The 26675-nt window shown below is 48.8% G+C and overlaps 1 protein-coding gene across 2 annotated transcripts in view; it reads right to left on the reverse strand.

Annotated features, from left to right (window-relative positions):
- CD6 (CD6 molecule) overlaps positions 1 to 26675 on the reverse strand; it is a 245136-nt gene that overhangs the window by 63821 nt on the left and 154640 nt on the right. For both annotated transcript variants that reach the window (XM_085651461.1, XM_085651460.1), the window contains exons 6-7: positions 17140 to 17325; positions 12475 to 12591 (exon numbers count right to left, since the gene is read on the reverse strand). In XM_085651461.1, the coding sequence (XP_085507587.1) occupies positions 12475 to 12591; positions 17140 to 17325 (303 nt within the window). The remainder of the gene's footprint in view (positions 1 to 12474; positions 12592 to 17139; positions 17326 to 26675) is intronic.

A 26675-nucleotide genomic window follows, 5' to 3' on the forward strand; every position in this document is an offset into this window, starting at 1 on the left:
GAACACTGAAGCCAGTGCTGCTAGTTATACATCTCCTGGGAATTGCAAAAGCATAGAAGATAAGGAGAGAAAGGCAGAAGCCAGCAAGAAGTTTGACAAGAAGGGGCTTCAGTGACATCTTTGTGGGAGTTATAATCGTTTTTGAAATTTCAAAGGGTGTCCTGCTATTGAGAAGGCATGTGCAAAGTGTAAAAAGAAAGGACATTTTGTATGTGGGCGTAAATCTTCTTCCCAGAAACGATTAATTTATTAGTTTGGTGGTTGATGATTCGGATACTTCTGGTGATGGGCTTAATCCAAAACAACGTGTGTGAATGATTGTAGAATCCTAAAGGAGCTGCCATTTATTTACATTAAATTTAATGGTTTTGGTATCAGCACGATGGAGGATTCTTGAGCAGCACGCACATGATTTGTTCCAATCTTTATGGCCAGAAAGAGAGTTCTTACCCACAGAGGTGAGTCCCGGTGGATATACTGGTCATCGAGTCAATATGGTCTGAAGGTCATCTAAGGGGAAACTTTTGTTTCTGGCAAACAGGAATCCCTTTTGGGGTGGCCTCATCAGAAGGATTTTGGGATTAGACTTAATCCACAAACTATTCCACCAATGGAGATGACAAAAAAAGTGCTATGTTAGAGTCTAAGGCCAAGAACTTTCCTGAAGTTTTCACAAAACAACTTGGGGAGTATAAAGAATCTAAGCATAGGATTATCCTTAAAGAAAATGCCATTCCAGTAAGACATAAAGGAATGGTGAGGAATGTTCCAATTAAATATAGAGACAAATTGAAGAGCTGACTCAAGGACTTGTTTGCTAACAACATTATTGAACCTACTGAATCTTCACCATGGGTTTCCCCAATTGTGATTTCCATAAAATCCTCAGGAGAGTTGAGGTTGTGTGTAGATGGAGTGATCAGTATCCCTTGCCAAATATCCATGAGTCGGTATCAATGTTAATAGGAGCTACTATTGTCACGACTTTAGACGTAACTGGTGTGTATCACCGGGTGGTGTAACATGAAGACACTACGTTCCTTACTGCTTTTATTACACAGGGTGGTCTTTTACAGTATAAACACATGCCTTTCGGGTTGGCCAGTGCAGCTGCTGTTTTTCAAACGTTCATGAAGGAAACCCTGGATGGGTAAGTGGTGCAGTTGCATTCCAAGATTACATGTTAGTTTACTGAGAAGACAAACTGGAGCATGCCAATAACTTACATGAAGTTTTGAAAACTTTACAAAGCAAGGGACTAACTTTGTGCATGGATAAATGCAAATTGGCTAGCAACAAAGCAGAGTATTTAAGACATTTCATTTCAGCTGAATTGATTAAAATCCTTTGTTTCATTGAAAGAGTGTGTAATTTCTGTAGAAGTGAGAGAAGTTTTGTTGCAGGGGGTTGGAAAAGAATATTATGTTGTAAATGCTTCTAGGACATTGAGGGAAGCTGAGCTGAATTATTATGTTATTGAAAAGGAATTGTTCGCATGCACATGGCCTTCTGAACATTTTAGTACTTATGTTTGGGGCACAATTCTTTTCATAAGGACAGACAACTAACCCTTAGGGCCTCATTTATGGGGAAATGGTGTAGGGCAGAGCCGCGAGTCTTGCTGTGCTGCCCTATGCCAATGTAAAAGGGCAAGAATGCACTGTATTTATTAAATACACTGTGGGCCCGATTCACAGAACTAACTTAAGACAAAATCCTAAACTTACTACCATTTTGGTATTCACAGAAGGCACTTACTCATTTTGGTATTCACAGAAGGCACTTACTCCTTTCGGTATTCACAGAAGTTAGGAGTCCTAAGTTTAGGACTCCTAAAGGCCTTCTGTGAATACCGAAAGCCTTAAAATTAGGATTTTTCTCATTTTAGTAGTAGTATAGTTAGGACTCCTAACTTTAGGACTCCTAAATGCCTTCTCTGAATACTGAAAGTCTTAAAATTAGGATTTTTCTCAATTTAGTAGTAGTAAACTTAGGACTCCTAACTTTAGGACTCCTAAATGCCTTCTGTGAATACCGAAAGCCTTAAAATTATGATTTTTCTGAGTTTAGTAGTAGTAAAGTTAGGAGTCCTAAAGTTAGGACTCCTAACTTCTGTGAATACCGAAGTGAGTAAGTGTCTTCTGTGAATACCAAAATGAGTAAGTGCCTTCTGTGAATATGAAAATGGTAGTAAGTTTAGGATTTTGTCTTAAGTTAGTTCTGTGAATCGGGCCCCGCATTCTTTGCCTTTCCCCCTGCGCTGGTGCACAATTTGCGGCCTAATACCAACGCAGGCCCCCTTGCACCATGGCGCAATGTTGTCTGTGCTGCATGCAGGATTGTTTTTGTGCAGGAAGTAGAACCTTCGCGCACAAAAACAGCTCCAAGAGGCATTTTCCTCTTTCCGTGTGTGCTGCAGAATGCTGCTCTGGGAAGGTATAAGGTTTAGGTGCTGCTCCACGTTCACGTGATTAAGTAAATCTGGGGCAGCATCAAAATCCACAGGTGTTGCGTGGGAGAACCCACCACAACACCCATGGAACACCTCCCTTGCGCAGAGCAAGGCAACGCAGCGACTTTGTCTTAATCCAAATCAATGAGGCCATGCGAAGCCACACAAATTGGCTTTACATGGCCTCATAGATATGGTTGAGAGGTTTGCGCCTCCAGAGCGCCAGAAAAAAGTAACGCTCCGGTTGCGCAAGCCTGTCATAAATAAACCACTTGGGAATATTCTGTCGACTGGTGGGGGGGAAAAATGTAACTGCAATGTTGAGTAGAGTAGCAAGCACATTACAAGCTTTTTGTTACAATGTGGAGTATGTTCCTGGTCACAGGAATGCACATGCAGATTGCATGTCAAGGATGCCTAGGGGAATACTTGATGATCATTTGCACAATTTTGCTGAGAGTGAAGTTGAGGTTGCATTCATTTTTGAGGAAGTCAGTGCTATCTTCAAATCTATTTCAGTAGAAAAATTGGAGGAAGAAATGAGGAAAGATGTTGAATTGAACAAAATAACTGAATATTGTTCTACTAGTTGGCCTGAGGAAAAGAATTTGAGTGGTGAGTTAGAATTAAGGATGAGTAAAGTGTTTCTAATGGAACTGTTTCAAGAGGCAACAACATTGTCCCACCTCATGGTTTAAGAGGAGGAATCATTGAGTTGTGCCATGAGGGTCATCTTGAAATGTTCTCTACTAAAAGACATGTAAGGGAAATATACTGGTGGCCATCTATAGATGCTGTTGTTGACGATAGGGTCAGGCTGTGTAGTGCTGTGCGAATAGTGACAAAATGATAAGGCTGTTAAGGTTGAGTCTTGTCCAGTGGCTTTCCCAGAGGGACCTTGGAGATAAGCTGGAATTGACATTATTGGTCCTTTTAATATTCTGCCACGGAAGGCTGCTTCTGGAATAGTTTTAGTTGGCTGTTTTTCTAGACGGCAAGAGGTTAGAACGGTAGAAAAGGTTGAAACCAACAATATTATTGATTTTTACATGATTTTGTTTTCTCATTAAGGTTTCCTGAAACTTTGGTGTCGTATAACGGTCCACAATTTTCTAATGAGTGCTTTGAGGACTTTTTGACGGAATTGGGTGTTGTATATAAATGAATTTTAGTATTTCATCCCAAAGCTAAAAGCCAAGGCGAGAGGTTCACTAGAATAGTTAAGGAATCTTTCTAATTGTCTTGTAATTCTGGTATTAATTGGAGGAAGTGTTTGCAGTCTGTTATTGGCTTATCGCACCACGGTGCATCCTGCCACTGACTGTACACCTTTCCAAGTCCTATGTGGAAGAATCCCAGGGTTACAATTGTGCCCCTCGTGGTTAAGGAAACACAGAGGGAAGGGAATCATTCCAAACCATGGCAGTAGTTTAGATCACATGGAAAGGATGAAGGAGGAGATGAGAAGGAAGATGGATTGCAATAAGGGATGGCTATCGAGACTGGAATTTGTGTGAGGAAATTGGTTAGAATTAAGAAACCTAAGAGAGAAGGCAGGGGGCGTTCACAATGGTCTTCTTCCTAGAAGGTTATTCAGGTATTTTAAAACAACTGTGAGAGTGGAAGGTGGGAAAGTGTGGACTATGCACAGAACTTCAGTGTGAAGGGATTCTGAAATTGCTGAGCAAAAAAGCTGGGAGTGATGGGCACGGTGGCTATGTGTTCCATGATGTAGGAGTGCCCAAAACATTGTCTGATCCGATAACTTTAAATGCTTCTAGTTATCTGGCTGAGTCTGGTGCAACTGCACTTTAGATGGATGTGGTGTTGTGAGACGTACCATGAGGGAAAAATATCTTTGTTAGAAATTGGATGGATTTGTACTACGGGGCGGTTGATGCATGTATTGCTCACAGGCAGGTCGCTCCCCACGCTGCTGCACGGCTCTGTCTGCCTTGCCGGTCTCGCCGCCTGGACCCGCATTGGTCAGTGACACTGGTACTCCTGTGCTATTATTGCTCTCTGTGCCTTAACTGCCTCTGACTCTGTACCATCTTGTTGTTCTGTTTTTTGCTTCCCCTCTGTGCCCCATTGCTTCTGTGCATAACCTGTTTTCTTGTTCTTGTTTTCTTCCTCTGTGCTCATACTGTTGATTTTTGTGCCTCTTGCCACTCCCTGCCCGTTTTCCCGCCGCTGCGTTCCTGCTGCCCCACCCCCCGCACTCCCATTCGCCGCCCCGCCTCCCAGCTGCTCCTCCCTCCCACAGCTCCTCATATGGAGGCCACGCAGCGGTGAAAGAGCGACCTCTGACCCTGCTCGCAGGCAGGTCGCTCCCCACGCTGCGGCATGGCTCTGTCTGCCTTGCCGGTCTCGCCGCCTGGACCCGTATTGGTCCGTGCCACGGGTACTCCTGTGCTATTATTGCTCTCTGTGCCTTAATTGCCTCTGACTCTGTACCATCTTCTTTTTCTGTTTTTTGCTTCCCCTCTGTGCCCCATTGCTTCTGTGGATAACTTGTTTTCTTGTTGTTCTTGTTTTCTTCCTCTGTGCCCATACTGTTGATTTTTGTGCCTCTTGCCGCTCCCCGCCCGTTTTCCTGCCGCTGCGTCCCTGCGGCCCCGCCTACATGCACTCCCATTCGCCTCCCCGCTCCCGACTCCTAACTGCTCCTTCCTCCCACAGCTCCTCATATGGAGGCCGCGCAGCGGGCGAGCCAAAGGTGCGCCTAAGGCAAGCCCGTCTGCGCCCGTCCGTGCCTGGACCGCGCCCAGCGCCAGGACCCTTGGCCCCCGCAAGCACCATGACACCTGCCTCCGCTACGACTCCAGCACCCTCCATGCACTCAACACCGGACGATCACGCACCTGCTGCCTGGCCACCCCGAAGCACACCCAAGGACCCTTCTCCTGCCGGAACTGCAGCTTCACCAGCATCCGGCCCTCCAACCCACCAACCGAAGAACCCACCTTCCTCAGATGCATACTGCTCAACATCCGCTCTGCCGGCAAACACACCGTCGAACTCTGGGACCTACTCGACACCAATGCCCCAGACGTCGTCTTCCTGACGGAGACCTGGCTGAACCCCTCCTCGGCACCCAACATCGCCATAGCCATCCTGCAAGGCTACAAGATCACCCGCAAGGACCGCACCAACGGAGCAGGAGGAGGAATCGCCATCGTCCACAGAAACAATCTCAAAATCTCAACAGACACTGACGACATTCTCAGCACCGCCAAACACCTGCACTTCCAGATCCACACCGACCCCAACACCACCCTCAGAGGTACCCTCGTCTACAGACCCCCTGGATCCCGACCGCAGATCAGCGACTTAATCGCCGACTTCATCAGCACACATGCCCTCGCCTCGATAGACTACATCCTCCTCGGGGACCTGAACTTCCACCTCGGGAACAACGACTCCAACTCTTCCACCCTGATCAACAACCTCGCCAACCTCGGACTCAGACAATTCGTCACAGCACCCACCCACTCTGCCGGCCACACGCTTGACCCCATCTTCTCAGCAAGCTCCCACGTCTTCTTCAACCACACCACCGAACTCCACTGGACCGACCACCACTGCATCCACTTCACCTTCCGGAAACCCACCACACACCACCACACCCAGCAGATACCTCGCCGCCAATGGAGCAAGGTTACCGAGGACCAGCTAACCACTGCCCTTGCCCAGAGCCCACCCGCAGACCCAACCGACCCCGACGCCGCAGCCCGCAGCCTCAGACAATGGATCGATGACTGCGCCAACACCCTCGCCCCGCTCAAGAAGCCCTCCAACACCCACACTAGCAAGAGAGCCAGCTGGTTCACCGAAGACCTCCAGGCCTCCAAGTGAACCTGCCGAAAACTTGAAAAAAACTGGATCCGCGAACGAACACCAGAAAGCTACACAGCCCACAAGAACGCCACCCGCAGACACCACCACCTCATCAGATCCGCCAAAAGGACCTCCTTTAAAGACCGCCTAGACAACAACGCACACAACAGCAAAGAGCTCTTCAGCATCGTGAAGGAACTCTCCAACCCTTGCTCCAACACCAACTACATCCCAGCGTCACCACACCTGTAGACCTGTACGACTCGCTGGCCACCTTCTTCCACTGCAAGATCGCCGACATCTACGACAGCTTCGATGCCGTCACCACCCCGGCAACCACTGAGACCCCCGCTCCCACGACCACCCCCTGCACCAACCGCCTGCTCACCTGGACCAACATCAACGACGACGACACCATCAAGATCATGAACACCATCCACTGCGGATCCCCGGAAGACCCCTGCCCACACCACATCTTCAACAAAGCCAGCAGCACCATCGCACCCCATCTCCGGAAAACCATCAACATCTCCTTCAAGACAGCGACCTTCCCGGAGAGCTGGAAGCACGCAGAGATCACCGCTTTACTCAAGAAACCCAAGGCAGACCCCAAGGACCTCTAGAACTTCCGACCCATCTCCCTGCTCCCGTTCCCGGCGAAGGTCATCGAAAAGGCCGTCAACAAACAACTGACCAGCTTCCTTGAGGAGAACAGCATCCTGGACCCGTCCCAGTCCGGGTTTCGCAGCAACCACAGCACCGAAACTGCCCTCATGGCTGCCACCGACGACATCAGGACCCTGCTTGACAATGGAGAAACCGCGGCCCTCATCCTCCTGGATCTGTCAGCTGCCTTCGACATGGTCTGCCACCGCTCACAACGAACACGCCTCCATGACGCCCGAATCCAAGAGAAGGCCCTGGACTGGACCACCTCCTTTCTCTCCGGCAGAACTCAGAGAGTCTGCCTCACCCCCTTCCGCTCCGAAGCCACCGAGAACATCTGCGGCGTACCCCAAGGCTCATCCCTCAGCCCTACGTTGTTCAATGTCTACATGACACCACTCACCCATGTCGCACGAAGGCATGACCTCAACATCATCTCCTACGCCGACGACACCCAGCTGATCCTCTCCCTCACCACAGACCACCACACCGCCAAAACTAACCTCCACGAAGGAATGAAGGCTATCGCCGACTGGATGAGAAACAGCCGACTGAAGCTGCACTCATACAAGATGGAGGTCCTCATCCTCGGATCCTCCCCCTCGGCCTGGGACGACTCCTGATGGCCGACTGCACTAGTAGCACCACCCACACCCACCAACCACGCACGCAACCTAGGGGTCATCCTCGACTCCACCCTCTCCATGACGAGGCAGGTCAACAACGTCTCCTCCTCCTGCTTCAACACCCTCCGCATGCTTTGGAGGATCTTCAAGTGGATCCCCACCGAAACAAGAAGGGCGGTCACCCAGGCCTTCATCAGCAGTAGACTGGACTACGGTAATCAACTGTACGCAGGAGCCCCGGCCAAACTCCTGAAATGGCTCCAACGCATCCAGAACACCTCCGCACGCCTGATCCTCGACATCCCTCACCGCAGCCACATCACACCCCACCTGAGAGACCTGCACTGGCTCCCCATTAACAAGAGGATAACCTTCAAGCTCCTCACCCACGCACACAAAGCACTCCACGACACCGGACCAGCGTAACTCAACAGCCGATTCAGCCTCTACACTCCCACCCGCCAGCTCCGCTCCGCAGAGAGCGCCCTCCCCACCGTCCACCACATTCAAAGAGTGACTGCCAGCGGCAGATCATTCTCCCACCTTGCCGCCAAGACGTGGAACACCCTCCCTATCCGCCTGCGGCAGACCGAAGACCTCCTTACCTTCAGGAGACTCCTCAAGACCTGGCTCTTCGAACAGTAGCAGCGTCCCCCCCCCCTCCCCTAGCGCCTTGGGACCCTCACGGGTATTTAGTGCGCTTTATAAATGCTATGATTGATTGATTGATTGTTGTTATAATTGTAAGATATCTAGAAATGTTGTTTATTGTTAGGCATTTTTTTTATTTATTGTGAATTTGCATTTAGTTTTTAGTTGAATTATTTTTATATAAACAAGGGAGATGTGTGGCATTTTAGATGTATGCATCAACAGATGGAGTCGAGGAGGGCAGTGACTGAGCTGCAGGAGTGAAATACAATATACCTGTCAATGAAGGCTAGATTCCTCCTTATCCTGCTCCTCTCTCCACACCAAAGACAATCACCACCTACCTGAGTTTACATCTACTGCAACACGTCTATCTCTATGAAAAAGCTGGCCAGGAACAAAAGCAAACTAAAAGTGGCTATCAAATTGTTTTTCCATAACGTTCAGTGGCTTTTAACTTGACTTTATAGAACAAAGTCTGACTTGCCCTACAAGAGAGCTGCAACTTCACCCTGATTCCTCCCTAAAGAATGCACACCTGGCTGCGAATTCTGCAGGGGCTGTGACCTTTTCATGATTCAAACAACACAATCTGACAGGGTGTGTTTTCTAAATTACACGACAGACGTGTTTAATGTGGGGTATGAAAGCCTTGCTAGAAAGAATGCCAGAGCACAATGCGTGCATTTCATCTTTCTTAAGACAGTGGTTGAGCAATGCTTGCCTTGAGCAGGACGTAGACCGCCTACTCATTGGTAAATTAAAAGAGCACCAGAAAAATATGTCTCGGGTTCATGTTTCTATAAAGTGTATCGCTTGTTCTGAACTCCTCGTGAGCGTTTTCAGGCTGGATCTGACTAGGAGACTCTGTCACGATTCATGTCTTGTCCCAGAGGGTGACACCGGTGAGGGCCTGCCGGTGCTTAATTTGAGCCAGTGGTTACCAGTGCTTGGCACCAGCACTTAAATTTTCAAAACTGGCTCTTGCGACAGTCTGCCACAAGGTGACGCTGTCTGGTTAATTTCGAGATGACCACAACAGCAGTCAATTATTAATTCAATATACATTAAAAATGACTATTGCCTGTTGCCCAAGCTATTCTTAGAGCTTTGGGGGCCTGGAATAGCCAGAATTGTCTCAACTGTGGGAGTGTGAAGGTTAGTAGTTGTGTTGTTACCATCATTGGAAGCATGGCAGGGGCAATGTTTGCTGCAAGCTGAGGTGGCCTCCCAACCAGAGCCCTGGCACTTATGTTTTTTTACTTCAGCTCTGGGCATGCATGTAAGAGATATGCAAATGTCCCATCCCTCCATTATCTCCTCGGCCCTAGAGGGTAAAGACTAGTGCTGTGTGCAGGACTGGAGTCAGGAAGTGACGGCTGCAGGACTGGAGTCAGGAAGTGACGGCTGCAGGTCTGGAGTCAGGAAGTGACGACGGCAGGACTGGAGTCAGGAAGGGACGACGGCAGGACTGGAGTCAGGAAGTGACGGCTGCAGGACTCGAGTCAGGAAGTGACGGCTGCAGGACTGGAGTCAGGAAATGACGACGGCAGGACTTGAGTCAGGAAGTGACGGCTGCAGGGCTGGAGTGGAGTCAGGAAGTGACGGCTGCAGGACTGGAGTCAGGAAGTGACACCGTATTGTCTGCTTGTTTGGGTCTTTGTGTGCTGAGATCCTTTGTACGGTGCATTCATATGATAGTCTTGGATAGGTCCATCTTTGCCCCTCTTTCTGCGTGGCCTGGTTTTTGATGCAATACTTGTGGCATCAGCACTGAGGTGTTCCAATTTATCAGATGCAAGAATTGTTGCCTATTATGAGTTTTGCACATGAAATGAAGCATAACATGTGAATTTTTACTTTTATCTCACCAAATTTTGCATACCCCCGTAAATACCGGGCATTTTTTTTACTTTAAATTCCAACAGGTTTGATGCATTTTTATATGCACCGGGGAGCTTATTTATAAGAGCCCTGCGTCCCTTTTGTGCAGCGTAAATTGGTACATGCGTGATGCAGGGCTCTCGATTTGATTTATGAAGCCAAGCAAAGCTAGCCTGCGTGGCTTTGAGTGGCCTTGTAAATCATGAGTAAGGTGGCGCAGTGCACATCGCTGCGTTGTCTTACTCTGCACCCGGGAGCTATTCCATGGGCGTTGCAGTGGGTTTTCCATGCAACATCTATGAAATTTGGCGCTGCCCCAGAATTACAAAGTCATGTCAACCTTGGAAGCACCAAATCTGTACCCCTCCTGAGGTGACGTGTAACGAGGAGAAATATGTCTATTTCTCCTCGTTTTTTCCCCTTTCCATGGGTGCTGCACTCTGCGACACACAGAAAGAGGGAAACGCCTCTTAGGATTGTTTCTGTGCAGGAAGGTGTCCCTTCCTGCTCAAAAACAATCCTGCATACAAAGGAGGCACCCTGGCACCATGGTGCAAGGATGCCTATGTTGGTGTTAGTCTGCTGAAACGGCACCAGCGCGGGTACAAAGGACAGGAATGTGCTGTAAATACAGTTTGTGTCGTTTCACTTTGGCGTAGGGCAGCGCAGCGCAGTAAGGTACCTTGCTGCGCTGCTTACGCCAACATCCCATAAATGAGGCCCCTGGTATTGCAAACTTGTCAATCTTCACAAACTGCAAAGTTTGCAATCACTAAATGGCCAATGAGCATTGGAAGGAGAGAGTAGATCCTTAGCTGTGGAGACGTCTGTGTAAACAGCAGAGACTGAGCATGCAGGGGTAGAAATAATTATGCAATGCAAACCTTTTCCCCTCTTCCGTCCCTCCACTATCCTTCTCAATCCAAATAGCAGACTACCCTATTCACCACTCAAATTACTTTCACCTCTATTCCTTTATGGGTTGCGGAGTAGCATGCTACTTGCCGAAACGCCCACTTCAACACCCCATCAGGGGTAGCAAACGGTATAAATGCAAACCTTTTTCCCTCTTCAATCCCTCCACTATCCTTCCCAGTGCAAAAAACTGATCAACATATCCACCACTCAAGGTACTTTCAAATTTTACTTTACTAATTCACCACTAATCCTTTCTGGGTTCTGGAGTAGCGTACTACTCGCCGAAAACGCACTTCAACACCTCGTCAGGGGTAGTAAGCGCTAAATAAATACAATTACAATACAATTACAATTACAATGTCAGACAGTTGGAGCTCCCAAGAGGCAGTGCTTGATTTGAAAAAAAATAAGTGCCGGGGCCCTCCTAAGGGGGCAGCCACTGCTTGCACCACCCATTGCCCCCGCCAGCGCTGCCAATGACAGCACCAACACACAACTACCAACCATCACACTGCTGCAAGTGCAACATTTCAGGCTCTTCAAGGCATCCAAAGCTATAAGGTTGGCTTGGGCAGCAGCTATTAGTTGTCTTTAATGTATATTGAATTAATAAACAACTGTTGTTCTGCTAATCTTTTAAGTGCACCTACAGCGCCACCATGTGGCGGCTGACATAAGTGCCGGTGATGACAATCAAGTTCCGGTGCTGAGCACGGGAAACCACCAGCTCAAATTAAGCTCTGCCAAGAGGGTGAAGAATGAGACAGAGGAGGTCTGGGAACAGGAGTGTATGGATTAACACAATACACAGTGCACATGTGAGAGGTATGAAGAGAAGAATACAAGAAACATAGAATTTCAAGGGAGAAACATGGAATGTGGAAGAGATGGATAGAGAAATGGACCAGGGAGCCAGAAATAAAGAATTTGGGTGCAGTGTAAGATTTCATGTGCGCATCTTGCTTAAATAATTGAAATTAATTTTGTTGATGGATTTTGAGATGCTTCATTTAATTATGTTAATTTTTGTTACTTTTTCTCCAAAAACCTCAGTTTATTACTTTTGTTAATTCCGTTATCATCCCTGTTTCTTTGTTTTTTTTACCAACAGGCCCCTACTCCCCCACAGGCGCTCTTCCGCATCCACAGTTTATTTTCAAAGCTAACCGGTGTGACCAAAGCAACGCCTCCATCCTGTGGAACTCACTTTCCCTACAGCTTATATCCACAGCTCACCACCTCTCTTTCAGGAAACAACTAAAGACGTGGCTTTTCCAGAAATTGCAGTAAAATAGGAATGTGATTGGCTGCAAACCAGCGCTGGGATGCCTAAGGGTAGCCATGCGCTATACCAAGAATGAAAAAAAACAAAAGCAGGACTAAAAGTAGGCGGATAGAAGCGCAGGCGCAGGCGCGAGGAAGGGCAGACGCTGTTACCCTGGGCTTTGGGTGGGGCGGTGCGCGAGGCCGGGTGCACACTCCTAGGCTCAGAGCTGGGCTGGGCGGGAGGCAGGGTGGGCGCCTGCGGGCTGTGATTCACCAGCACTGGGGTGCCTGCAGGGGGAGAAGGGGAAGCATTACTCTTGGAGGGTGTTAGAGAACAACAAAAGCAGAACATGAAAAGAAATCAGATGTTCCCAGATTATATCTGATATTAAATTGGATGAGATGGAGAAACATGGGGACACTGGGCCCTTATAGACTCCAGGCGTATAAATGCATCCTGGCCATGACAGCAAGAACATAAAACATCTGTGTACATAGAGGCCAGCGTTTAATTGTTTTTAAATATCAAATCGTTATTACATGTTCAAAGAAGAAGAAAAAAAACAGTAACAAACAATGAACCGCATAGAGATACCATTACATACTTAAAGTGCGTATATCATACAAAACAGAAAAAAAGTAAAGAAAATACACGTCAATTATAAATAGATATAAAGAAAAAATAACATTTGAATGAGATGATGTTTCTACATGCATAATATGATAAAACCTTTCGTCAAGGTATAACATGACCCTGCACTTTGGTAGTGTTGTGTTCGGGGGCGCGAGTCCTATATGCAGGACACAAAAGCCCCCCCGACACATGGACACCAGCGGGTACTCTGGAGTGGACCCTTTAACCAGACTGCTTGGGCATGGTTTAAGATGCTCTACAAACTTCAGTCTTAGGGATGTTCAGATTGAACCCCTGGCCAGGCCTGCATCACACTCATCTCACTGTACCCAGGAGGGGCATATATGTGTTTTAAGGTTATCTTTTCATTTGCCAGTTAAGATACGACAGGATAAAAAACGTGTTTGCCTGGCGCTCTCCTACATCCTTGGTGGTATGTTGATGCAGTGCTTGCTAGCTGTGGTGATGTGGGACAAGAACCAGTTTGCATATTTGTATTGTGACATTTTGATGTAAAGGACATATGTTCTGTTGTGTTTTTGTGCTGCTGTGTTTTTGTGTTGCATTATTGCAAAAGTGATTTTGTTGTTTGTTCTACAGTTGTTGTGTTGTATTCTCTTTTGACTGCTTTGTTGTGATGTGCCTTGTTTCTTTATGTTGCTGTGTTGTTTGTGTATATTATTGTGCTGTATTCAGTTGTTTTGTTTATAGATATGCATTAATCTTTGTGTGCGTGCTCTTTTCCTTTAGAAGCAGGGGTTGTATATATATATATATATATATATATGAATTCAAACCTTGTTTCGCGATATCCTCTGCCTCAGATTGGTGGCGGGCTGCCGGCAAGGACGCGACCCTTATTATTCCATCAATCAATCCTTTGCTCAAAAAAGATTGCGCCGAGCCCCAATTTAGTTGATAACAGCGTGACCAAGAAACCGGAGGGTTTCGAAACGCGTCGGGTGTTGTTTGCCACAAACCTGATAGAATAAAGCACGCTGTTATCAACTAAATTGGGACTCGGCGCAATCTTTTTCGAGCAAAGGATTGATTGATTGATGGAATATATATATATATATATATATATATATATCTATACACATATATATATATATATATATATATATATATATATATATATATATATATATATATATATATATATATATATATATATACACACACATCAACAAAGGCGGCTACATTTAAAACCAAAAACAGCATATGTCTTGAAAGTTCCTATGACCAGCAACCATTTAGCACTAAGGTAGTAAATGAGTGTTGCTCTGGCTGTCAAACTGCATAAGACAGTAGACGGCTTAAAACTGTGGCCGAGGCTGTCTATACTTAGGGGTCCCCGTGCTCACTTACTGTGAAACCATCATAGAGAACCTGCTAACGAGTTTGATGGACAGGGTTACTCCGTACCAAACGTTACGGATATCCCATCCGCCAAATGACAAGTCCATTATATCCTATGGAACTTGTAATACGACAGACGGGATATCCGTCTTATTTGTGACTGAGGATACCATCCGCCAAAATCGCAATCAGTCCCAGCGTCTGTAGAAGTCGCCCTTTCTACAGGAATTCTCTGAACTGATGTATCTCAGAGCCTGGCAGAAGGTGTCCAGAGCAGCGGAGCATCTAATGTCATTCCAGAGTTTTTGAGCTCTCCGGAGAACATCTGACCAGAGGCTTTGGTCTTGGCTGCTTAGCAGCTTTCAAGAAGGAGGCTCCTGTTGCCGCACGTCAAGTGAGAGCTCCTGTGTTATTACCGTTCTCATATCAGGAAGATGGGTGACCGACGATGCTGTGCCTCTTGCTTCTAGTGGCAACCAGTGGCAGTCAATGAGGAGGCCTGTGGTAGCCTCAACTTATTTAGTCCACTGACTGAATGAGTTCAGAAGTGCCTTAAAAACAGCCTTCAAGGAGTTGGGCAGTCCTGTGAGAACAGTGTCCCTTCCATCTTAACAATAAGAATGATTGTATAATGTCCTGTAAGACACGGTTACCTAGCCTCCATCAAGCCATTCTACTCAATGAGTGCAGCGGGTAGAGCCCACTTTTAAATATTTTTTAGTTACAAGGGTTTGTATGTTTAAATTGCTGCCCGTGCTGCATCCAACAGTGCGTAAAACTCCATCCATACATTAATTTTGGATTGCCATACATGGCTGTAAGAGCAGGAATTATGGGACAGATGTACTATTACCGGTTGCAATTTGTGACCTGTATTCTTCCGGCCAGAAAAGAATGTGCTACTAGGTCAGATTACGTCCCACTCCACATTGGAATTTTACAAACTGACCTACCTCATGAATATTAATGAGGCCGGCTGCAAATTGTGAATCACTCCAATTCAAGGGATGGTGGTCTACTATGGTCAGCAGACCAACATGTCTGTGATCACTTTTAACTTTAAAAAAACACTTTTTACATTATAGGTAACTGTGCTGCATTTAAAAAAAAAGTTTATTCTTATATTTAAGTTTGTTTGCGAATGGATCACTGCCTACTCCCCGACAAACATTCTGAAATGCAAAGGTGCCCCAAGGGGAGCCCTTTCCTCTTTATGGTTGAGTTGCTACAACATCTCGGCAGTGGGCAACGCTTCAATATCTTGCTACTGGATTTTGGTGCAAAACATTGATACACTGCACACCGGATGGGTATTTGGAAGGAATTTCTACTACATGCCCATCGGAATAATAATACAGCATTTTGTAGAGCGCGAACAGCTACCTCACAAGGAGGTGTCCCGGCGCTGAAGACCGCTGGGGAACCCGTCCTGGCTTTCCCTGCGAGATGGTCCCTTTCTGGGTATCTCCAAGGTGAAACCAGGCATCCCTGGCGTCTGTGGGGGGCCGTTGTAGAGATGAGGCAAGCTTAATGCCCAGAGTTGCCGAGTGTGTTCCTGGTTAGAGTAGGTACCGAGGCGAGAATTATCGAGTCCGTTTTGACCCTGGTCCACGACCCTGCCGCATCGGGAATTGAACCCTGGTCCCTGGCCGAATCTCTGCTTACGGGTCTGCCGCCTCTAACCAGTGAGCCACACCTCTCCACAGGAATGGGGTCACAATCCATTTTTAAGAGTTGGTTTACTGATTCCTAAAACAGAATTAATACATTTTAAAAAGCATTTTCGCAAGTTTGCACCTGTAAAAATGCTTTGTGCATCTATTTGTACTTCTTGTGTTGCATGTCTACAGCAAAGCTACCATCCATTTTTTCCGGATTAGAGAGAAGGTTTTTCAGCCTGAATATATCATAAACGGGGACACATTACCGTGTAGCCGAGAATCCTCTGCTTATTAGCTGATGGCCGTTCCATGGTCTCTTGTGATCATATTATCAGGTTATTATGATTTTGGAGACAGTGAGTTGCATTGTCTTTGCTTTTTCTGGTGTAAATTCAGCTTACATGCACAACTTGTCCTTTTAAGTTCTGGCATTTACCAAGAAGTTTTGAAAGGGTCTTTCAGCCAGCTCTCTTCATCCATTGGTCTCTTGTGTCCTTCACGTTTTGTCTCCTTGCTCTGGGGCTTCCAGCATGCAATGGGTCAGCCTACTTCAGCCACTGGCTAACTTCACTCTGAGTGACTTTGTTTTGCTCTTTCACAAGGAGCGCATCCACCCAAAAGAGATTTACTAGTCGTACTTCTTGATTACGGCCGGTGGGATACTTGTGTCAGCTCCTTCTCTTCATAGGGCCCTGTGAGGATTGACAACTCCCAGAGACTACCTACAACCCTTGGAAACTTCTATGGTGGACACCTTTGCATATCCCGGGCCTGATTTACCCTTTCGAGGTGGGGTACTTCTTCATCCCATTATGTTACATCCTAATACAAGTAGTTTTTGTTCTCATAGCTGCATTGACTTCTTCTGCTACCACAAAGAATGGAGTAACTTTGGTGTCTCGTCAGGTGCTGGTGCTTTTGTGTGTGTGTCTGTCCTGTTCTTGTCTTCATACAAAATATCAAATCTCAACTCTCTTTAAAGGTCCCCTGCCGAACCCCAGATTACGTTGCTTAAATGGATAAAGTGGACAAAATATTGTGTCAAGAATATCGAGGACAAACATATTGTGAAGGTAAATTTCTATGAGTAAGCAAAGCTTTAATCTACTCAATCCACATACATGTATCTTGACAATATATATATCTACAAGGTACGCAAACGCTCTCACGGACTCTTACCTTGCCCAACCAGACTGGCTTCTCTCCGGTCCGGAGAGGTCATGCTCTGTTTCCGGCGCGTCCTGAATATGACGAGGCCACAGACCAGCAGCGTCCCAAAAAGCATCAGAGCCAAGAAGATGCAAGCGACCAACAGAGAGTGGGCCTTGGAGGACATCCCATCACTGCTTGTAACTCTGACAACTCCTGCAGAGGGAAAGGCATGGAGTGAGACCCTCATAGAGTTAAGAAGAGGAGAAGGTGAGATTGGGGCCAGTAGAGTTTGAGAGAGCAGGCCATTAGAGGCACTGGCAGGGGGTGATTAGAGGGACAACAGAAACACAGAGGGCAGGGTTAGAATACCCAGGGTGGTGAGGCTGAATGTATAAAAAGTACTTGGTCTGTGCCAGGGATGTCTAGCCAATCATCTTTAAGCAGGGCTGGCACAGTTTGCTCTTGTCCACTCTATACTTTGCCTCAGTTCTTCTTGCTTCTTTTTCTCCTTAAAAGAAATTTATGCACTTTGTCAGTTTCAAGGGGTGGAGAAAATGACAGCTGTAGTAACTCAGGGTTCAGAAGACAGCGGTTGCCCTTATCTAAATGAGGTGGGCAACAGGAGGTTGGCGAATGGGTCATTTGTACATTGCAGATGTTGGAAGGTATGGCATGGGGAGAATGCTCATCACTGGTACCGGTAAAGGGACAAAACACAAACTACAATTAATTAATTGGTGCATACTTCTAAGTGTAATTGTAAATGGTATTTATAGAGCACCTACTATCTTTGACAAGGCATTGAAGCGCTTTGTGGCGAGTAGCGCGCTAATCCAGAACCAGCGATAAGAGATTATTAGCAGATTAATCAATTTTCTTTTTTTCTTTTTTTGCATTACTTGTGTTAGGTTTGTGCTCTTTATTTTTTGTGTGTTTAGTAGAGTTCACAGTAGTGGTAGGATGATGGGAATGGAGTCGAAAGGGGCAGTAGTAAGTTGTTTTTGTAAGTAGGGGTTGTGTGTGCCTGTTAGTTGGGTGATGACTGAAAAAGAAGGTGAAAGTTGGAGAAGGATTTGGGGTTTTTGATACTAGTCAATAAGGTGTGAGATGAGTTAGAGAGTGGAGGGATGGGATAAAGGTTGAAGAGAGGATTTCTTTTTGCATAAAAATTACATTATCTCAGAGAGAGAGAGAGAGGGAGAGAGAGAGAGAGAGAGCGAGAGCGCGGGAGAGAAGAGAGAGAGATGTGACACTTGGTAAGGTTTTATTGACTGGAAAAAAAACCTCTATATAAATTCCCATATATGCTCAGAGGCAGCAATATTTACAGGGTCAGATGTGTACATTTATCTTGTTGTGAAGTACGCATGTTTTTCATGAGTTTTCTGAAAGATTTGGTAGCAGGCATAAATTCCTCTATATATGCACCTATATGTACGTAGAAGCAGCATTTATGCCGTTGTCTGTAATGCACATGTATCTTGTGGTGTGATGAACAAGTTACTTCCTTCGATAATGCCTTATCTGGTAGAAACTCTATATAGCCAGGGGCGGCTCCTCCATTAGGGTGGAGTAGCATCGCCTCACTGCTTTCTCGCAGTGCGAGAATCAGAAACATAAATTGGTAAAACTACAATTTTATGTTTCCGCTTTACGTACTGCGAGAAAGTATAAGGGTTTGGTTGGGGGTGGGCAGGTCTGCTTGAGGGCAGGGGAGGAGTGGCTTGCCCAATGCTACGGGCCCTGACTTTTTGGTTGGCCCTCTGGGGCTGACCAAATCAGTCATGTGCACTCTCCCTTTTCTCCATGTAGGCTGCATGCAGCCTACATGGAGAAAATGGCCTCCCTATAGACGCCTGGCTGGTCATCGTCCCCACCAATCACAACACTGCCATAGCAGCATTGTGATTGGCTTAGAGGAGGGGAGGGAGGGAAGCTGCCTACTTCCTGTTCCTGCTGGAGGCAGGAGAGCAAGAAAGCGGCCAGGAGCTGAGACAGCGCGGGAAGGCAATTGTTTTTTTTTTTTTAATTACCCGCCTCTTTTCTCTTCAATTCCTAGCTGAAAGCTGGCAACTGGGATGTGGAATAGACTTTGCTGTTGGCCTTTACCTGGCACACAGAGAGTCCCTTGCTATGCCCTCCCACTCCGCGATCCAGGGGGCTTAGAAGTGTACTCCTGTGGCTGCTTGGGAGCAGGAAAAAGTTTAGAAACTTTTCCAAACTTTTGCTCAACAGCCAGGAGAACCTGCTGAGGAAAAGGCAGCAACTCCACGGCATTAAACTGAATTTCACATTTTACGTCATGAAAGGTTCCACCAGTTCTGGAAAAAAAGGTAGTTCCTTTCTGTTTTGGAAACTGGAACATTTTTCAAGCAAAAACCTCATAAACTCCAGGGCCTCAGTGGGGCCAGGCTGCGGCAGATATCTGAGCAGCATTCCCACGGCGGCGGATACGATTTCAAAGATGTCCCACAGACAGACATTGTCTTCTTCAACGAAATAACAAAGTCTCTTTTAGGATTGGGACGTTGAACCCTTTCAAACGTTCTGCTTTGCAGAGTTCCCCCGGGCCCCTTCCAGTTGTTGTATCCATCCAGGGTTCATCGTTGTGGGTCTCACGCGCCCCTGGGTCCCAGCCTCGCGCTTCCACAGACTATGGTCAGTGCTTTGTGGCTGTAATTTCACATCAATTTAAAAACAAAATCATGTCACCGGTTCTCCTGCTTGGATTTTCTGTCGTTTTGCTCTTTTATTCCTCATAAAAGGTGTCTATTTCTAAAGTGGTTGTGGAATTGTATAGTGTTCTGTTTAACTTTTTCTGCGGTGTATGCGCTGCTTAATTACTTTACACACTGCTTTTCGTTAAAGCCTGACAGCTTTGTGTCACAATGCCAGGGCTGACTCCAAGTGTATTTAATTTAATTTTAGGGAACATCTAGCAGGTGGGGGCCTTATCCTTTGGGCTAGACACTTGTCCAACCCATATCATACTTCACTTTTCTACAACACCCATAATGCCCCTCTTTTCAAGACCAGAAATAAGCACTGACACAGGCAACTCCCAGTAAAAGACATCTTGGGATCAGAAGTCTCTAGATCACTAATAACAGTGGGATTTTTCTCTCTCTTCCAACGCTAAGTGCAACAGACCGTGTGAGTCCTCATTATACTCAGGCAGCAGTTCAGGAGAAGGTGCTGCAGTGTATTTTTAGAAGAGATTTTATTTTGAAACTGTTTTAATGAAAGAACTAAATCAGCCAATGATGGGCTCTGGATGTGCCCTCTAGCACAGGAGATGCTGCTGTTTGCACCTGATCTGTACCTTAATACATATTCTAAGGGTGACAGAGCCCCCATAGGCAACAGTTTATTAATTAATGAAGATCCCACGAAGGGGAAATGAGCTTACAGTCAAACACCTAAGAAAGAGAAACCTTTGTAGAGATCTTTGCTCAGTGACATAAAAGAAAGTTGATTTACTGGCCCAGTTGTACAGCTTGGACACCATGGAGGCACATGTAACAGAATACTAATGCTTCAAAGGGAGAAATATGCCTCATTTTTCTGGTTCCCTGTAAAAAAATACCATGCGACTGTTTTCAGTTAAAATGTACTTTATTATGATGAATTGATTATATGGAAGAGGTCCTCTTTCTGCATGCTTACCCCACCTCCACCCCCACTCTCTCCCTGCCCCCTGCCAGCCAGTGTTTGGACTGAGGCTGTGGTGGACTGTGACCGGCTGTCAGTCCCCGGTGCATGTGCACTGACCCCTCAAAGTCAATGCACAATTGGATAATCCCCGATCAGCATAGTTAACTTACTATAAGACCAGGTAAATGTAAATTTAAATGTAAATTTGATACTTGTATAGCGCACTACTCACCCGCAAGGGTCTCAAGGCGCTTGTACGAATACCGCTGTGGAACCCATCCTGGCTTTCCCAGTGAGGCGTCCACTCCTGGGCACCCCCAAGGTGGAGGCCAGGCATCCTTAGCGTTGTGGGGGCCATTGTGGAGATTAAGCAAGCTATTGCCCAGAGTTGCAGAGTGGGACTCCATGATTGGAATAGGCACGAGGCGAGAATTATCAGGTCCGTGGAATCTTTGGGCCCGATTCACAGAACAAACTTAAGACAAAATCCTAAACTTAGTACCATTTTGGTATTCACAGAATGCACTTACTACTTCTGGTATTCACAGAATGAACTTACTATTTTTGCGATTCACAGAATAAACGTACTACTTTTGCTATTCACAGAATGGATTTACGACTCCTAACTTTACGTCCGCACTCGGGCCGTAAATTCCGGGCCGGAGGCGGAGCTTCCGGCCCGGAGGCGGGGCTTCCGGGCCGGAGGCGGAGCTTCCGGCCCGGAGGTGGGGATTCCGGCCTCCGGGCCGGAAGCTCCGCCTCCGGGCCGGAATTTCCGGCCCGAGTGCGGATGTAAAGTTAGGAGTCGTAAATCCATTCTGTGAATAGCAAAAGTAGTACGTTTATTCTGTGAATCGCAAAAGTAGTCAGTTCATTCTGTGAATACCAGAAGTAGTAAGTGCATTCTGTGAATACCAAAATGGTACTAAGTTTAGGATTTTGTCTTAAGTTTGTTCTGTGAATCGGGCCCTTTGAGCCCAAGACCCGAGGAGGCGGGGAATTGAACCCTGGTCCCGGGCTAGACCTCTGCATCAGGGTCTGCCGCTCTAATCATTGAGCCACAATGACCCAGGGTCAGTGAGCTAAGTGTCACCAGTGGACGGCAGCACTCGTTGTGCAACCACTGTTGTGACAAAGGACAAACATGGCTCTGGGTCTGTTATTGCAGACTAGTCCGGCAGCTTCCAGCCTGCCCACTCAACGAGGCAAAATAACCTTATTGCCACGTCCAGCCCTACCTTTTTAATATCTATAAGTCACCTCTAAAGTAGGACTCATAAGCCCGTTAGGCAGGGTTCTGATACTAAAAGAAGGGCATATTGTAACTACACATTACATGACAGTAAAAACTCACCAGTTTTGTTGTTACTGTACTACGGCCGGTAGCCCCATTGGCTAACATGGAGTTTTACTAGCCCGCGAGCTGAGTGCTAACTTCCATTTGGGACCCCCATGCATGGCAGTTCAAGGTATCAAATTAATCGTTGCATTACTTATTGCTAAAGTTAGATTTCTGGTAACATTTAAGGCAAAGTTGACTTTAGAGTCACCACTTTGTTGCTCAAGCTTCTGGAAGTCCTTCCTGAGTGTCCGCAGTTGTTGTCTCCCAAGACAACAGGCTGCTCCCTGCCAGGAAGTGTGAAGTGCTTCCAGGAACAAGGAGCAAAGAACTGTTGGTGGGAGGAGATGTTACCACCTCCAGCAGGATGACTACCGAGCGATGCCCACATACGGCCCAGCTTCAAAGAGGCTAACGCCTCCGTCAAGCAAATGATGATCACACCTTCGGCTACCCACTCCTTTGTGTAGCCAAAGAGGATGGCATCTCCTCCAGAGGGGGAAAACCCGCTGTCGAATTGGCTTTCCAGGAGAAGTGGCCCATTATGGAAGGTACACCGTAGAGGCGTGCCGAGAGCTCCACACACGGGTAGAAGCCCTGAGCCATCTTGGATTCAGATAGAGAAGAGTACTCTGAGATTCTTTTGGGCAAAACTCCAAAATGTGATGTACAGTGAGAAGGGATGCCCTGTTGGTTAGTGAGTCTCCCCTACCACAAACACGAAGATGGTAGAAAAGTGGAACCCCTGGCACTCAGTCCTCAGATCACTATTGGACTGGAAAGAAGATCAAAGAGCTGCCCTGCTGCTCCCCGGATGAAGCAAAGAGAGGCTGCACCAGACTGGGCTGCACCTGCTGCACCGGAGCGAGCTGCAAAGAGGACTGCGTCTGCTACTCCATGGATGCCGCAAAGAGAGGCTGCACCAGAGACTGGGCTGCATCTGCTGCACCGGAGCGAGCTGCAAAGAGGACTGCGTCTGCTACTCCATGGATGCCGCAAAGAGAGGCTGCACCAGACTGGGCTGCACCTGCTGCACCTCAGCGAGCTGCAAAGAGGACTGCGGCTGCTGCTCCCTGGACGCAGCAAAGAGAGGCTGCACCAGACTGGGCTGCACCTGTTGCACCGGAGCGAGCTGCAAAGAGGACTGCGTCTGCTGCTCCCTGGATGGAGCAAAGAGAGGCTGCACCAGACTGGGCTGCACCTGCTGCACCTCAGCGAGCTGCAAAGAGGACTGGGGCTGCTACTCCATGGATGCCGCAAAGAGAGGCTGCACCAGACTGGGCTGCATCTGCTGCACCGGAGCGAGCTGCAAAGAGGACTGCGCCTGCTGCTCCCTGGATGCAGCAAAGAGAGGCTGCACCAGACTGGGCTGCACCTGTTGCACCGGAGCGAGCAGCAAACAGGACTGCGTCTGGTACTCCATGGATGCCGCAAAGAGAGGCTGCACCAGACTGGGCTGCACCTGCTACACTGGAGCTAGCTGCAAAGATGACTGCACCTGCTGCTCCCTGGATGCAGCAAAGAGAGGCTGCACCAGACTGGGCTGCACCTGCTACACTGGAGCTAGCTGCAAAGAGGACTGCGTCTGCTGCGTCCTGTATGCCGCTAAGAGAGGCTGCACCTGCTGCACTGGAGCGAGCTGCAAAGAGGACTGTGCCTGCTGCTCCCTGGATGCAGCAAGGAGACGCTGCACCAGACTGGGCTGCACCTGCTGCACCCCAGTGAGCTGCAAAGAGGACTGCGTCTGCTGCTTCCTGTATGCCGCTAAGAGAGGCTGCACCAAGGACTGGGCTGCACCTGCTGCACCGGAGCGAGCTGCAAAGAGGACTGCGCATGCTGCTCCCTGGATGCAGCAAAGAGAGGCTGCACCAAAGACTGGGCTGCACCTGCTGCACTGGAGCGAGCTGCAAAGAGGACTGCGCATGCTGCTCCCTGGATGCAGCAAAGAGAGGCTGCACCAGACTGGGCTGCACCTGCTGCACCGGAGCGAGCTGCAAAGAGGACTGCGTCTGGTACACCCTGGATGCAGCAAAGAGAGGCTGCACCAAAGACTGGGCTGCACCTGCTGCACTGGAGCGAGCTGCAAAGAGGACTGCGCATGCTGCTCCCTGGATGCAGCAAAGAGAGGCTGCACCAGACTGGGCTGCACCTGCTGCACCGGAGCGAGCTGCAAAGAGGACTGCGTCTGGTACACCCTGGATGCAGCAAAGAGAGGCTGCACCAAAGACTGGGCTGCACCTGCTGCACCGGAGCGAGCTGCAAAGAGGACTGCGTCTGCTGCTCCCTGGATGGAGCAAAGAGAGGCTGCACCAGACTGGGCTGCACCTGCTGCACCTAAGCGAGCTGCAAAGAGGACTGCGGCTGCTGCTCCCTGGATGCAGCAAAGAGAGGCTACACCAGACTGGGCTGCACCTGCTGCACCGGAGCGACCTGCAAAGAGGACTGCGACTGCTGCTCCCTGGATGCAGTAAAGCAAGGCTACACCAGACTGGGCTGCACCTGCTGCACCGGAGTGAGCTGCAAAGAGGACTGCGTCTGCTACTCCATGGATGCCGCAGAGAGGCTGCACCAGAGACTGGGCTGCATCTGCTGCACCGGAGCGAGCTGCAAAGAGGACTGCGTCTGCTACTCCATGGATGCCGCAAAGAGAGGCTGCACCAGACTGGGCTGCACCTGCTGCACCGGAGCGAGCTGCAAAGAGGACTGCGTCTGGTACTCCCTGGATGCAGCAAAGAGAGGCTGCACCAAAGACTGGGCTGCACCTGCTGCACCGGAGCGAGCTGCAAAGAGGACTGCGTCTGCTGCTCCCTGGATGGAGCAAAGAGAGGCTGCACCAGACTGGGCTGCACCTGCTGCACCTGAGCGAGCTGCAAAGAGGACTGGGGCTGCTACTCCATGGATGCCGCAAAGAGAGGCTGCACCAGACTGGGCTGCATCTGCTGCACCGGAGCGAGCTGCAAAGAGGACTGCGCCTGCTGCTCCCTGGATGCAGCAAAGAGAGGCTGCACCAGACTGGGCTGCACCTGTTGCACCAGAGCGAGCAGCGAAGAGGACTGCGCCTGCTGCTCCCTGGATGCAGCAAAGAGAGGCTGCACCAGACTGGGCTGCACCTGCTGCACCGGAGCGAGCTGCAAAGAGGACTGCGTCTGCTACTCCATGGATGCCGAAAAGAGAGGCTGCACCAGACTGGGCTGCACCTGCTGCACTGGAGCGAACTGCAAAGAGGACTGTGCCTGCTGCTCCCTGGATGCAGCAAGGAGACGCTGCACCAGACTGGGCTGCACCTGCTGCACCTGAGTGAGCTGCAAAGAGGACTGCGTCTGCTGCGTCCTGTATGCCGCTAAGAGAGGCTGCACCAAGGACTGGGCTGCACCTGCTGCACCGGAGCGAGCTGCAAAGAGGACTGCGTCTGCTACTCCATGGATGCAGCAAAGAGAGGCTGCACCAAAGACTGGGCTGCACGTGCTGCACTGGAGCGAGCTGCAAAGAGGACTGCGCCTGCTGCTCCCTGGATGCAGAAAAGAGAGGCTGCACCAGACTGGGCTGCACCTGCTGCACCGGAGCGAGCTGCAAAGAGGACTGCGTCTGGTACACCCTGGATGCAGCAAAGAGAGGCTGCACCAGACTGGGCTGCACCTGCTGCACCGGAGCGAGCTGCAAAGAGGACTGCGTCTGCTACTCCATGGATGCAGCAAAGAGAAGCTACACCAGACTGGGCTGCACCTGCTGCACCGGAGCGAGCTGCAAAGAGGACTGCGTCTGCTGCTCCCTGGATGGAGCAAAGAGAGGCTGCACCAGACTGGGCTGCACCTGCTGCACCTAAGCGAGCTGCAAAGAGGACTGCGGCTGCTGCTCCCTGGATGCAGCAAAGAGAGGCTACACCAGACTGGGCTGCACCTGCTGCACCGGAGCGACCTGCAAAGAGGACTGCGACTGCTGCTCCCTGGATGCAGCAAAGCGAGGCTACACCAGACTGGGCTGCACCTGCTGCACCGGAGCGAGCTGCAAAGAGGACTGCGTCTGCTACTCCATGGATGCCGCAGAGAGGCTGCACCAGAGACTGGGCTGCATCTGCTGCACCGGAGCGAGCTGCAAAGAGGACTGCTTCTGCTACTCCATGGATGCCGTAAAGAGAGGCTGCACCAGACTGGGCTGCACCTGCTGCACCGGAGCGAGCTGCAAAGAGGACTGCGTCTGGTACTCCCTGGATGCAGCAAAGAGAGGCTGCACCAAAGACTGGGCTGCACCTGCTGCACCGGAGCGAGCTGCAAAGAGGACTGCGTCTGCTGCTCCCTGGATGGAGCAAAGAGAGGCTGCACCAGACTGGGCTGCACCTGCTGCACCTGAGCGAGCTGCAAAGAGGACTGGGGCTGCTACTCCATGGATGCCGCAAAGAGAGGCTGCACCAGACTGGGCTGCATCTGCTGCACCGGAGCGAGCTGCAAAGAGGACTGCGCCTGCTGCTCCCTGGATGCAGCAAAGAGAGGCTGCACCAGACTGGGCTGCACCTGTTGCACCAGAGCGAGCAGCGAAGAGGACTGCGCCTGCTGCTCCCTGGATGCAGCAAAGA

Source organism: Triturus cristatus, chromosome 4_1, assembly GCF_964204655.1.
Source record: "Triturus cristatus chromosome 4_1, aTriCri1.1, whole genome shotgun sequence".
Classification (NCBI taxonomy): Eukaryota; Metazoa; Chordata; class Amphibia; order Caudata; family Salamandridae; genus Triturus; species Triturus cristatus.